The sequence below is a fragment of the Acanthopagrus latus genome, chromosome 15 (assembly GCF_904848185.1).
Source record: "Acanthopagrus latus isolate v.2019 chromosome 15, fAcaLat1.1, whole genome shotgun sequence".
Lineage (NCBI taxonomy): Eukaryota > Metazoa > Chordata > Actinopteri > Spariformes > Sparidae > Acanthopagrus > Acanthopagrus latus.
Genome location: NC_051053.1, coordinates 27,504,211 through 27,519,286, shown reverse-complemented (window position 1 = coordinate 27,519,286; position 15,076 = coordinate 27,504,211). Strand labels below are relative to the sequence as shown.

The 15,076-nt window shown below is 43.6% G+C and overlaps 1 protein-coding gene and 1 long non-coding RNA gene across 2 annotated transcripts; both read left to right on the top strand.

The window, feature by feature from the left end:
* The first annotated feature begins 3,112 nt into the window (after positions 1 to 3,112).
* On the top strand, positions 3,113 to 4,189 carry LOC119033865. The gene is made up of 2 exons (XR_005079400.1): positions 3,113 to 3,574; positions 3,672 to 4,189. It is a non-coding gene; the product is annotated as an uncharacterized LOC119033865 (long non-coding RNA).
* A 6,393-nt stretch (positions 4,190 to 10,582) lies between these two features.
* On the top strand, positions 10,583 to 13,195 carry LOC119034176 (protein phosphatase 1 regulatory subunit 3C-B-like). The gene is made up of 2 exons (XM_037124965.1): positions 10,583 to 10,770; positions 11,084 to 13,195. Exons 1-2 carry the CDS (start codon positions 10,757 to 10,759, stop codon positions 12,114 to 12,116), a joined length of 1,047 nt encoding a protein of 348 aa, XP_036980860.1. The 5' UTR covers positions 10,583 to 10,756; the 3' UTR covers positions 12,117 to 13,195.
* Positions 13,196 to 15,076: the final 1,881 nt, after the last annotated feature.

Below are 15,076 nucleotides of genomic sequence, written 5' to 3'. Positions count from 1 at the left end.
AAATGCAGCTGCAGATGGAAAATCCAAAAACGTAGGAAAAGCGATCAGGTGGGTCGCCTGTTCCTAACCTTCACAAGTGGGATACTCACTTCACGTCTCCACGCTGGCTTGACTGTCCTTCACACACACACGCAGCAGGAGGCAGCATGGGTCAGGTCCTCCATAGACTGGGACTCTAAGACCCCCCATGTTGGACGCTGGCTGCCTGCCTGTGAGGACTCGGGGCACAGCGAGGGTTTGGCAGCTCCTCCAGCTCGGCTCAGCTCAGCTTTTATTCCCTAGCTTTTCTCCACCATCTTCATTTTTCCTCTCTTTAGACACACACATCTTCACACACACAAATACACACACACCTTCACACACTGACAAACAAACACTGAGCTGCAGACGAAGTCGTGAAATCTTTCTGGGACACAGATTTCTCTCGTTCAACCTCCAGGAAACTTAAGGACACAAATGTGCAGTTTGCAGATGAAAGCTGGATCTTGACGTGTTGAACAAAATTGTCTCGTTTTTCAGTGACAGAAATTGAACCCACAACCTCTCCGTCACCAGAGCTACATCAGCTCTCACACAGGATCCAGTTTAATCACAGAAATAGGCTCATCAGAATATTCATGAAACGCTCAGTTTGAGTGTCGACACTTTTCTTCGTCGTGGTGCTGAAGCTTACGTTCAAACTCTCTGGTTAAGATGAAAAACCTGTCAGTGTGACATGTCGAGGTTCAGCGCTCGGTACATCCAATCATCCGCCCACGCTAATTGCTTTTGTGTGAGCGGAGCATCACATTTTTCTTTAATGAGTGCCTCTCTGTGTGCAGACGAGGCTGTCAGAGCTGCCTTTGTTTTCACTTTAACTCTCTGAGAATTCATGACTCTTCCTCTGACGCTGTGATTCCAGGGCTTGACTTGTGGTGTGATATGTGACACAAGCTGTCATCACAGATCTGTTCGTTTCCCCTCCATGAGATCAGCTGGTGGAACTCTTCACTCTGCAGTCTTCTGGCCCTCTTTTGTTCGTGTGCGACAGCCCTGATTTAAATCAGCAGCAGCAGCATCACTTTCACCCCTCAGTTCAGTGAGTGTCTGCCGTCCTCTGCTGGAAGGTGTTGAGAATTACAAAAAGTCAGTGGATAAAGGAGATATTCACAGTATTTTGTTGTTTGTTTGTCTGATGACCTTTCTCACCTCTTCGTTCGCCTGTGGAGGAGTAAATACTGCACATCGATTATCTGTGGGACTGCTGCTGTCATTTACCTCCTTGGCTGCTCACGCTGCATGTGAATGTTCTGGAGATTAAGAAGTGATGCTGAAGTGACATAACAACATTTAACATTATTCAGATGAATGCATTTTGCACAGCAGCCACCAGAGGTCACTGCTGGATCGCTGCAGTACAAACACAATGTGACTTGTTGGAGTGAACACAAGAGAACGAATGGATGAAGAGTCGAGAGTGAGAAATAAACAGATTGTTGTCGTCCACATGAATCATTTTAGTTTCTGATCTAACGTCCTGCAGCTGCAGACTCACTCGTCATCATCAAAGCTGCAACTAACAGAAAGAAATAAAAGATGATGTTTAAAGAAAAGCCAGACTTCTTCACAAGACACAAGATATTTCAACATGTTTTATTGCATACAAGCAGTTTAACTCTCACTGGTGGTCTACTGTCGGGTAAAACCTTCTAAGAGGAGCTGAGTTTAGTCAGTTTGCCTCCATATTTCATCACCCGTCTTATCTCGGCCGGCTGGTTTGTCCTGTTGAACCGTGACCGTCCGCCTGATCACAGCGTGCTCGCCGGCGTTTCACACAGCTGCTAACATTTACATCAGAACGAAGGTTGAGGCGTGAAGCAGGTGACCCGGCCTGGCCTCATTCTCAGCACCACCTGTGTGATTGATGAGTTTTGTGACTGATTAACTTTAAAAACACACAAACCGCTCCCGTCTGAGCGGGAGAGTGATATAATGACTGTGATCGGTCTCACAGCGTAGTTCATTTATCTTTAATGTTTGTCTGAAGGAGTTTAGACTGTCATCATTTTGTGTCTTGGAGGGAAAATATACACCTCACAGTCTGAAGTAGAAAATCATTTTACATTTGTTTGCTTCAAGAAAGACTAAAAAAATAATGACACTGATTAAACTCACTCAATAATCCTGCAAAATAACTCCAGCTTCACAAATGTCTGCATCTGTAGTTTGTCCCGGCGCTGAACCGAATCAAAATGTGCATTCTCTGTACGGAGGGCGTTCACCAACCTCGACTCTACTGATACTGAGTTTGTAACATGTTTGACTATTTCAGCGTGCATCAGTGTCGGGGGTCAAACACGATTAATGTGCTGAAGGAACATTTCTTTCAGCCAGCTGCAAACGTCCTCATCACATCCCGACTGACGACACACGAGTCCAGGCCTCTCGGTGACCTCGTGTCGTGTTGGACTGAAGTGAACGCTGGACTGTTTACACAGACTGCAGCATCAGCCCACATCAGTCTGCACACGGACACCTGGCTATTTCAGGACCAGCAGCTCTGCCCACTCAGGACGCTGCCAGTGTGTGTGTGTGTGTGTGTGTGTGTGTGTGGGGCTGTCCTCATTTCCCAACAATGCCTCTGCTGTGTGTCAGACTGAGGGTCAAAGGAGGACACACACCTCAGCCTCATGTAGAGACAGAGACCTTGACTTCCCGTCACACCAGAGAAGAACCTCACACACTCCAATGTTTTACTGCATTATTATATTTTTATAAGACTGTCGTGACATCACACCTCCGCTGAAAACAACGCTGACATCAGCGTCCTCGTTAACAGTTTCGAGCTCTGTATCTTATTAACCTGCTCGTGACAGATGAACAGGGCTTATATATATATTTTATACAACTCACAAACTCTTTAAGCTGTCGGATGGATTTCACATCAGCTGTTCCAGTCACTGACTTCACCCCTCGTCGGTATCTGTGGTGCTGATATATCAGACGTATGATAGGGCTTGTAGATAATTGGACCAACTGATTAGAGAGGGAAAAAAAAGGCACAGACACAGGTGTTTAGGATTAACAAGCATCCATGTTAACATGGACTCCTCAGGAACCTGAAGACTGATGCTTCAGCGGCTCTGTCCACTCTTTATACAGTCAATGTCAAGGTCAAGGTCCAGATGACACACTGAGTTTGTCTGCAGACTGTTTTACTCCTTCATTCTCTCTCAGGTCTCAGAAGCTCCGGCTGAGCTCTCCTTCTCTGTTTCAGTGCGACTCGTGTTTCTAGAAGTCTACAGTAACGACCCGAGTGAGCCGCAGCCTCTGGACGCATGTGAGGGCGACGTGGTTGAGACTCTCTCCTCGTGTTGCTTTCATTTTGAAAGGTGTGCAGTAAGGATGAAAACTTGATCCTGACTGTGAGAGACAGCTGCTGTGTGTGAACACCTGTGCAGTTGTCTGCAGTTTTCCCGGCTGATTAAACATTTTCAGCTGTGAGACCTGAATGAAATTCTTCCGATGCCTCCGTGTTTGTTGGTTGATGGAGGGAGACAGATTACACCCTCGACGGCTCATGAGACTAAATGAGGTCTGATGGCTTCACAGATTCTTTGAATTCAAATTCTTTCACACAATATGAAAATTGTTGAGCCTTCGTTTGTTATTAACGTTGAATTGTTCTGCAGACACCAACAGACTGAACTCAAAGGCATCCTGAAACATTCTGTCCTCCGTCCTGTGAGCCGGGACACCACAGCGTGTTGTGCAGCGTCACGGCGGGGGCGTGTCCGGGGTCACCTGAGGTCGGCTCGCAACCCAGCAAACATTTATAGAGCGAATCAAACATCAGGGGAAATCGTTCCTGAGCGCAGGCTGCATGCAGGATCATGTTTATCAGCCGGTCTCCCACAACCGCCTCACCAACCTCAGGACAAACAGACAGTGAGGGGCGTGTCAGCTGACTGCCAGGGTTTACCTGTCTCACCTGCCCGGGCTGCAGCCTGCCGATCATAAACACGTTAAGCTGATGATGAATTTAACGTCTGAGCGTCTGAAGGTGATGAAGCTCAACAAAGTCAGTCTGACGAGTCAGAACTAAACCGTCATTCTTTTGTTTTTGCTCACATCCTTTCTGTTATTCATAGACTTTAGTGTTGGTGGTTTTAAACTGTGTTTTTGGGGCGAAATTAATCCAAATAAATATTTTCCTATTGAATCCTTATTTACATCAGGTCAGTGGGCTGAGCTGATCAATACCCAATGAAACGTGGTCTCATTCTGCATATTTATACTGATACAAACAGGATCAGTAGCAGATAGAAACGGGCCCACGAACACTTTTTTTTAGTGCATGCCACTGATTTATAGTGATCAATAATACATGGATATTGATCATTGTGCATCATCTGATCTGAGCAGCGTGCTGCTATCAGAGAGCTCTGGTATGAAATCAAAGTGCTGAAATCAAATCAAAATAAATGTTTGCACAAGTTGCAAAAGTTCAGTTGAGTGTCAGTTTTCCCCCTCTGACCGTGACGGGACGTGTCCACAGCGGCGTGTTTGGAAGATGGCGTGTCCAAATATTTACATCCTCTGACGACCATGTGAACATTTATCACACGCCACTGCAGTTTAGAGATTTTATACCATCACAAAGACATACGGTGGCTGAAACTGGTGTTATATTAATTCAATAGATAAGAATGGTTTTCTTGGGTTTCTGCTGGGGGACACAGCTCAGCCTGCAGCACTCGGAGGCATCGTGTCCAGAAACGACTCCTGTGGACACAAACCGTCACGATGTGCCGTCACCCTGCTGCTGCTGCTCATACAGGCTTCTACTGTTTGCCTACTTTCACTCCTGCTCAGGACAGACCAGGGTTCATATCTCACAGTGGTGCAACAGCCACAAGGTCCATGTGCAAAAACAAAAACTCTCTGTGGTCAGTGTGTATCGACGAGCAGTGTGTGGATTGATCTTTGCTGTCAACATTTTCCCTTCACAGTTCAGTGTGTTGGTGTCTCGTCATGTTCAGCTGCTCTCAGTGTTCACAGAGACAAGGTGTTTGTTCTGGCTGCCATCACATCAGGTTACCGTCTGAATGTCTGAACACAGGTTTGACTACTTAGACCTGATTACACTCCCCAATAATAATACTAATAATAATACTAATAATAATAATACTAATAATAATACTACGTTTGGACTGTGTGGAGGCTGAGATGTGAGCATGTCTCTCCAAGTGTCCCCTGGTGATATTTCCGTCACGTAAAGCTGACGATCAACACCTCGTCTCGCTCGGCGGTCCGACTGAGCTCGGTGCGATCCGACCCGCTCGCTGTACTGAAGTCTGGATCTATTTCAGGAGCGCTGATATGTGAAGTGTCGACAGCTGCATTGTTTAAAGTGCACGAAGGCACCTCTGCTCCACTGAACACACACAGAGTAGAATTACGTACGTAGCTTTCAGAGGTCTGATGCATTTTATCACAGCTAACACACTCTGTGTCTCCGGGCTGCTTTCAGGCAAAGTGTGTCTGTAAAACTCATTTTTAAAGCTGAAAAACTAAACGTTCGTGCAGCTCCAAGTGTCGCTGTCCGCTTCATCTTTAGGCCCCACAAAAGGTCAGTGAGTAAAGTTCCCCTCATCCTCCCAGCGACAGACGGATTAAGGTAAAGAGGTCAGTCATTCTCTCTCGCTGCTGGAGATATCACTGGATTCAAGTTGTATTTATAGCTCTTGATACAAGAGTCAGTGACCAGGCATCGCAGCCAGACCTACATCAAGGACCTGGATGCAGCCCAGATGACAAGCATGTCCAGAGCTGTGGCCTCCACGTGACCCAGAGAGAAATAAGTTCAGTCTTAAAGATCACAGTGACCAGCAGCACATGTGAAAGGTTTATTTAATGTTAAACTTTTCATCAGGACGAGAGAGTGAGGAGTCACTCTGGACTGTAACATGAAGTCAAACACTGGAGAGGAGGAGAAGATTTAATGTGACAGAACAACCTGATTAATCTCTCTGGCTGAGAACAAACCGGTTCAACTCTGACGGTGAGCGCTTTTAACTGGAGGCATCAGGTGCTGATTGGCCGACACCTCCTCAGAGGGAACCAATGAGCAGCATGGACACACTGCAACAGCTGGAAACCAATTAGGTCTCTGACGCCCGGAGAGGAAACAGTGGAGGAGGAGAGACAACAGGCCTCGCTCAGAACAACTGGACATGATCAATAACCTTGAAAATATAGACACAAGATAATCCTTCAAAGTTACAGCACAACAAATGTACATTTTAATTTGGATTTTCCTTCATTAAACCTTTAAAATCACATCCTCAACATTCAGTCCCTCCTCAACTGGCAGGTGAAAACACACACCTCAGTCTCTCTGCAGGACGCTGAGTCACATCAGGTAAATCTTATCTGCTGTTTATTCACTTTGCTCTGTTTCATCACAGCTGCAGATGAGGGAGAAAGTCATGGATTATTGATCACAGCTTGACTTGTGCAATACTTACCAAAGTGTTTCACAGATACCGGCTGTTGATTCTGATCTCTGTGCACACCTTCAGTCACGAAGAGGACTCAGTATGTGCAGTTCGACTCTTTGCAGCAAAGTTTTGATGCACTCGTCCGTCTCCAGGTTGAATGTTGTGCAGGATTTCAGCTTTTTCACCCTGAAATACACAAAAAATCCCCAAACACAATGAAGCGTGTGGCATGTGTTCACTGGACCACTGACTACTATCATCATGAGACCTGAATGAATTAAATGATATGACAGATGTGACGAATCGAGGCTATTTCTGTTCTTGGCCAGCGTAACAGATAAGCCTGATATTACAGTCTCGCAGGTGTTGGTCAGAAAATATAGAGTCACGTAAAACCTCCGAGCTGTCGCCAGCTGGGGAGAGATCCGAGTCACGTGACCGTCGAGCGCTCACAGAGCCCGGCAGCCTCTCCTGACCTCTTCAGCCCGCCGGCCATCGAGTGGTTATTGCATGAATGAATGGGTGAGCTGACGGCGTCTCTGTGTGAGTGAGTGAGTGTCACAACCTTCCTGCCGTCCTCTGATCGCGTCAGGTTTCTGTGGTAATGCTGTAATTTCCAAAACACACTGAAAAGGAGAAGACGCGCCGTCGTGCCTGATGTTTGCACAGGAACGGTCTTTCCTCTGTGGTGGATTCCCAAAATTAGATTCTTCTCGTGAAAAGGTCAAACAAAGTGGAGCCTAAAGTACCCAGAGGTCAAACTACTACTACCATATTAATAGTAACCGAGTGAAAGTGTTGGATACTAAATGTCTTTAACCATCAAAAGAAGTAAAAATGAATTATACAGTTTTCTGATTATCAGAAGCATCATTGTCTTTGTCTCTGATGCAGCGTGTTCTCTGAAAAGTAACGAGTAATGAAATGTAGTCGAAGTATAAAATGAAAAATACTGCAGCAAAGTACAAGTATATTAAGTGAAGTACTTTATCTGTACTTCAGTGTCTCCTGATGAAAACAGTTTTAGTTCAGCGGTGAACTGCTCCTGACGCGGTGATGTAACGGAGGTTAACAAACACTCTGATAATCTTCCACTTTTTTTACGGTTTATCTCGACTGGTCCGTGTTTGTTGGCTCTGATTCTCAGATTTAGCAACATTCAGTACACAAGCAGCAGCGATGAGCCACTGAATCTAAATAACATGATGTGAAAAAGCTCCAGAAGAGACACAAGACTGGAAGAAACGTTCATGTTTAGATGCTTTTACACGACATATTAAATGTTAAATGTAGGTTTGTTGTCATTATGAGTATTGATGGTTAATGTTTCGCCTCATGTGACCTGACGGCTGGCTGCTTCTCTGCCTCTCGCTCGGTGCATTCAGGGACTCAGAGCTCAGAACAGAGTCATCTCTTCATTAGTTAGAACAGAAACAGGGTTACAAATTGAATTAACTGTTGGAAGAAGCAGTTTCATTATGTGACTCTGTTAAATCATTAACTGATAATGTAAATAACAGAGGATGATTGATTGTACGTGTGGACAGGTGATCAATCAGCCCTCCTGTCTGTTAGCTTTAGATGATTAGTGTTTGTTGAAGCTTTTAGTTTTCTGGGTTTTGTATCTTCAGCCTCTGACTCTGTGTGATAGTACAGAGATTGAACTGTCACTGACTCGTTACTGAGATTAACTGATGATTGATCCCAGTAAAGACGTTAAATATTAATTATTAGGACTTATGTTTCTAATATAAACTCTTAAGTAAGGTTTCTTGATGATCCACACATTTCGTAGTCGTTTCTCAGTCTAGAAAACATCTCAAACATTATATCTTGGTTTAGAGTAACTACTGTATTTATATAACTTAAGTTTAAACTGCACAGACGTCACATACTTAACACTGATGTGGCTTTTCATTTGGACACGAGCCTCCTCCATCTGATGTTTCTTTGGTTGTTTTAAATCAAGTCTCCAGCTGCTTCACTCAGTTTTACTGTGAAGCTCCAGAAATGTTTCATGGACTATGAGGAGATACAGACTGAATCTCTTATTTTTTGGGTGACCTGTTCCTTTAATCTGTCTGTGTTTATGAATGTGTTGTGAGTGTTTTAAACATGTTTCATGGTTTTCTGTCTGAAGCCTGTTTCCTCCCTGCTCAGTTTACTGAATGCTGCTATAAAAACCTTCTGATGCAACCCTGAGCGTGTTGTGAGTGACTGAAGCGACCAGACGTGGCTGATAAATACTGCGTGTTGTCTTTACCAGCATGTGAAAGTGGCGTGTTCGCTGCTCCGAGTCTAAAGTCTCCCTGCAGATGATCCAGAGGAGCACAGAGGCATCGCTGGGGGGGGGAAACCTTCAGTGACACGAGGACTCGATGCCTCTGACCTCCCACAGGACAGAAACAAGATCGTGTCCGACTGTTGTACACAGAAAAACTTCATCCCAAGAGCCTGAAATCAACCAGAGTTCAGATTTGTGACAGTAAGACTGTCTAACTGACTCTGAGGACGACAGTCAGGCTCACAGACGGACATTTAACTCTCAGCCTCATCAAGAAGTGATAAAAAAAATGGTCACAGCCATAAAAAGCCAGATCTGCTGGTCTGGAGCAGGATTTTGTCCTGACATTATTATCTTCAGATATCTGTCTTTCATTTCTCGAGTATTTTCATTTTCACCAAGACTGGTATTGTGCTGACGGGCAGCGTGTACATGATGCTGCGTCATCTGGTTTCTTGTCTTTTTTTGTTTATTTTAACTCATCTTTAATGTTTTCACACGTGTACATTTGTGTTAATGTCTAAAAGAAGAGAAGGGAAACTGAGTTTCACCTAAATCTGCCTCTGTCCTTCAAATAAAGTCGACTCAGTTCCATCTGAGATTTCTCTGGATAATGTTTAACCTGCGCCTGAAAATCAATGAAGCAAACAAACTTTAAAAATAGAATCTCTGTCAACAAGCAGATGTCAAAATCAGCAACAACTGAGAAAAGAGATTCTTACATTTAGTTCCATGATTCATCTTTAAAACTTTTAATCAAAGTGTTGTTGTCGTATCAGATGGATTTTTGATCTGATCTGTGTCGACGTCTTGGTGACGGGTGACATTAATTACTTTATTTATGAAGAAAGGTGTTGAAGTGCCATCAGATGAATCACATCCGATCAATTCATCAGCATCTTCGTGTAACACTCTGAAAATATGAAAAGAAAAAAACACACTGGCATCAAGAAAATGTGATTTCTGGAATTTCTGCTGAATAAATATATGTTTTTCCCTAAACGCTGAATTTGTGATTTTATCCTGGTCATGAAACAGGATAAATTTAAAAGCGATGCGTCTGTATAACCAACCGAGACAATCTGTGAGGATTAATAACAGTTATTAATCTCTCTACTCATTCTTTAAACAATGGTAATAAAAATATCTTTATAGCTTTCTTTGGACACATTTAAAGAATTCCTTTGCTGGATTGAAAAATGTTGGTCTAAAAATGTCATCACACAGGAAAAATTAATTAATTAACTTTATAACAGTTTATTAAACTTTCAGTACTAGTGAATTGCTTAAATCATCATTTATTAAGCAATTATTAAGATTTTTAAAGATCATTTGCAACTTTTCAATCAAAAAAAAGTAACTTGATAAATGTCAAATAACCATGAACTAAAGCTGAATTAACTTAATTAAAGATATCAGTTATTAATGATGTTATTATAAAGTGTCACTGGTTCATGAGTCTGATTTGTTTCAGGAGCTGCACTATTACAGTTTCCACAGAGTCACTGTGACAGATTTAGCAGTGTGGTGTGTGTCGGGGGTCCCGGTCGTGTCGGAGGATTTATGCAACAGTGTGCAGTGAGTAATGTGGAGATCACCTGCAGCCAGCAGGGGTCCATCATGTTTCTCAAATAGCAGCTGAAGCAACAGGCCGAGGCATCCGGCCATGAGGCGACACTCCCCTATCAGCTGGATGTCAGCCACTTCAAATGCTCTCTGATTGGCCGAGCAGGAATTCCACAAACTTCTCATTGGCTGTTTCAAGAACCATATGACAGCGTATGCAAATGGTCTCTATGTGGCAGTTGAAATCCCTGAGTGCTGAGCAGCCCTTCACTGAGAGGCAGCCAGAGAGAGAGGAGGAAGAAGAAGAGAAGGGGGAGTGACGGCAGCGTGCACTGGCAGAGAGAAGCTGTTCCAGCAGAGGAGCTGAAGACTTTTACAGAGCTCGGTTTCTTTTTCCCCACATCGCCGTTTCATTCTTTACCCCATGAGTGCTGCAAGGTAAGAATCACAGAGAGGGTTTGGTTTAGTTTCTGCATTTTCTTGTCCTGTAGATGATTCAGATTCCACAAACTGTTTGCATTGTGTTTGCGTAGTTTGGAAACGGAAGACGTGGTTTGTCAGATCTTGCTGTGTCACCGACCTCAAGCTTTTTTTAAAGTTAGAAAACTGAAGCGTGACAGTTTATTTTTTACTTACGCCACAGTTCTAATGTCTTCATTTTGTCTCCACCCTCTCCTGCTCACTTTCCTGCCTCCTCTCTCTCCTCTCCACCCTCTCACACCACCTCCCTTCTTCTCCTCCCCTCCCTCAGTGTGCTCAGGTCCTTCAGCCCATCAGCAATGCCTGGCCCAGTGATGCCGATGGACGTCGCGATGAGATTCTACATCAGCCACTCTCCGCCTCCTCTCCGAGGCTTCCTCAGCTCCTACGAGGAGCTGCAGAGGAATAAGAACCGGGTCAACCAGTCCACCGCCCGCAACCACAACCAGCAGCTGTACAAACCGCTGCGGCCCTGCCTCAGCAACCAGCAGAAGGCGGCGGATGACGACGGCTGCATGGGCTGGAGCAACAACAAGGTCAGCAAGAAGAAGGTGGTGTTCGCAGACACGAAGGGCATGTCGCTCACCGCCATCCACGTCTTCTCCAAGTTTGACGACGAGCCGTATCGAAACAAGCGGCGCGGGGGGATCACGGAGGAGCTGCAGTTCGACATGACGGACCTGGAAACGGCCACGATGGATCTAAAGATCAGCTCGACACGCAGCCTGGCGCTGGACTTTAAACAGCCCTCAGCTGACTATCTGGATTTCCGGAACCGCCTGATTCACAATTCAGTCTGCTTGGAGAACTGCTCACTTCAGGAGCGCTCGCTGACCGGCACCGTCAAGGTCCGAAACATTGGGTTTGAGAAGTCGGTGCAGCTGCGTGCAACTTTTGACTCGTGGGTCAGCTTCACCGACGTCGAGTGCACCTTCATGAACAACGTCTACAGCTGCCAGGACAATGACACCTTTGCGTTCGTCCTGGAGCTGCCCACAAACATCCCGCCTCAGAATCGGGTGGAGTTCTGCATCTGCTTCAAAACCCAGGACCAGACCTTCTGGGACAATAACGACGGCAAGAACTATTCTCTCAAGCACGTTGGCTGGAACGGAGAGGACCTGAATGGTCTGATGCCCCCGACTTCTGCTGAGCAGAAGAAGCTCTCAGAACACAAAAACGGGAGCGTGAACAAGCTGCTGGAGGTGGAGTTCGATCAGTTCGGCAGCCCACGCATGTCCAACGGACTCTTTCCCGGCTGGCAGAGCTGGGGTCAGATCGAGAACACTGTGCCTTACTGGTGAAAACATCAGCATGTTAATACTGATACAAGATAAGAGTCACTGACGGGGCATTCAGTATGAATCCAGCTGTGGGTCTGGTCCTCGGCTGGCTCTCAGCCAGAGACGAAACTGAAGCGAACAACCTCAGCTTTTTATTTCTTGTTTTTAGCAGAGGAAGTGCACAAACCACCCAGACAAGTAACTAATGTGTTCAACTGACCTGCTTTCTGCCTGAGAGACTTGATGGTCTGTGGCTGGAGGACGAGGGATGAAGGGGGGAGAAAAAAAATGTTTGATTTATTCCTCTTCTGTAAAATATAAATGTGCCTTCTCAGAGTGCCTGTCCACTAAATACAGACTGTTTGTGAAATATGCACTGATTGAGATGTTCCCTCTCAATGTGATGTCTGTCAGAAGTGGAGTTGATTAAGTCCTTCATATTGAAGGGAGAGGACGGGGCGAGTGCATGGCGACGAAGCGCTTCATGAGAAACCCAGCTGATTCTTTTTCTAAATGATAAATGCACACTAACTATTTGCACCTTCGACGAGGAGGAAATAATTCAACATGATTCAAAAAAAATGGCCTTCATTTTTTTTTTAAAAGTCGAGTCATGCAGCCCTTTTCTTTCCCTCCGTGTACATTGCACATGTTTTATCTGATGAAAAAAAATGTTGGGCTGATGTAATTTTTTTGATGTAAGTTTGCTGAGGAACTGAGCTGCTATCAACAGGTGTGTCACAAGAAAGAAAGAAAGGACTCTGCATGTGATTGGTTGTCTCCAACTGGGAAGACATTTTGAAATTTTCTGTGGTTCGGGTATGTTGAGAGGTGGAATGATGCAATGATCGAATGTTTTTACTCGCTTGCTCTCACAAAGTGCAATGATGTGATGAGTGTACAGTATGTGTGGCTGGAATTGCGATTTTTTTTTTTTTAATCTGTTCTGAAAACTTTTTTTCTTTCTCACGGTAAAGAAAAAAAAAAAGTGTGTGTACCCCAGCATTTTGTTTCACTTGAAGGTGTGTGTTACTGACATGTGCCCACGTCAGTCAAATGTTTCCTTTTCACAAATAAATTTCTATATTTGTGCTAAAATACACACGAGTCCTGAATCTTTTTCTTATACATACATGAAAACAACATGTTTCAGAGATAAATAAGTTCCAGTGTGTCAGAGAAGTTAAAACACCGACCCAGTGGTTCTGTAGGTCGGCCCGGCCAACGTCCTAAAGCTTCAGTGATCGATCAAAAATTAATAATTTACCAAACTGGACATTTAGAAGCAGCCCTAGTAGTTCATGTATGTACGGACAGTGGATATATTTTAGATTGATTTGAATTCATCAAGAATACCGAAAAACTACAACTGTTGTCACGCAAACACTAAAATATTCAGTGATATTTATTATACAATCGAAATAAAGATAATAAAAATAAGAATCAACACCTCAGAAGTTGTTTAGTGTAACTTTTCTAAATAGTTTTCAGCTCTACAAGCTTATTGTTTTTATACATCAGTGCCTTCCTAATCTGTGAGAAAATGCTATAAAATGATTATTATTATACAATTATTAACCCAAATATCAACAAACACACACGCCCCCCACAAAAACACAAAATAAGAACCGCCCACCTGCAATGTGATTGGCAGGTCAACTTATAAACATAACAAATCAAAGGTATTCATTGTTTATGATGAAGGTGAGATTACATAAGTTAAGTTTGCAAACACAGGAGTAAAACAAACTAATGTTTACAAACACTTCACTGAATCACATAAGCATGTGAATATGTAATGAGGGGGCGGGGCCTCAGCAAAAGGGTAAAACCAGGCCTTTACTGGAGATATGCCTTTGTTTACAAATGTGTTATTGTTATTATTATTATTATGAACGTAATGTTATTATTCACCGCTCCGCTTACACATTTAATACAAAACAAAACACCTGTTACACAATAAAAGTCTTTCAGCAGGAAGTGCAATGCATTAGCTAACATGGAGAGCCTTTATTGTGAAACTTCGACAGGAAATAACATCAGACTTTGTACTTCACTGCTCTCAGACATCAGTGGTCTACTTTGTTGTGCAATATATTGTCATTATTTTTATATTCTATATTTTTATATTTAATCCAAATAAGCAATATATTTCCTTTACCCCAAAAATTCTACAATAAAAATGTTGTTAAATTCTGATAATTGATAGCTTAGTTTTCTGAGAGACTTCCATCCACCATTTCAAATGTATGATGCTATATTTAAAAATGCAGATGAGATATTAGGTTAATAATTAACTGTGGACGAAGCCTCTGGGATCCACAGCAGGTGAATATAGGGACATGTTACTCAAACTTAAATAGTTAAATTTAAGTTGTGGACTGGAGTGGACCCTCTGCATCAAAGGGTTCAACTTACAGATACAAACATCTATAATTTCAGGACACTTCAGTCGACGTTTTAAGTCGTACACATGTAAAAGTGTTTCTCAAATAACTGATTCTATGTTCAGATGCCTCCTGCATACCCAAGTCGACCGAACACACATCGATGTTGCACATTTCCCCTCGAGTTGCAAGACCTTGAAATAAATAATTAACCCTGAAACTCCACAGACTGCAGCCCCCTGCAGATAAAAACACACTTTAACAGTCAACTTTGCAAAATTGTACAAACCCCGTCCATTTATCTGGAATGAGGAAGAAAAGCAGGAAAAGCCTGAATCGCTTGCAGCCGTTTTTCTTTGCTTCACTCAGACTCGTGTCAATTATCTCTGCTGCTGTCCATGCTGGATTCATATTGAGCAGGAAGTATGCTCACTCCCTTTCTCTGGCATGCACAAAGGAAGGACCTCGGGCTGCACCAGAATGACCTCAAATTCTTGCATCCTCATAGTTTAACTCTTTAAGTGCAAGCTTAAATTTGGGCATTTTACTTATCTGAGAGTCTTTGCTCAAAGCGCTTAAGAGTACCGTGACATA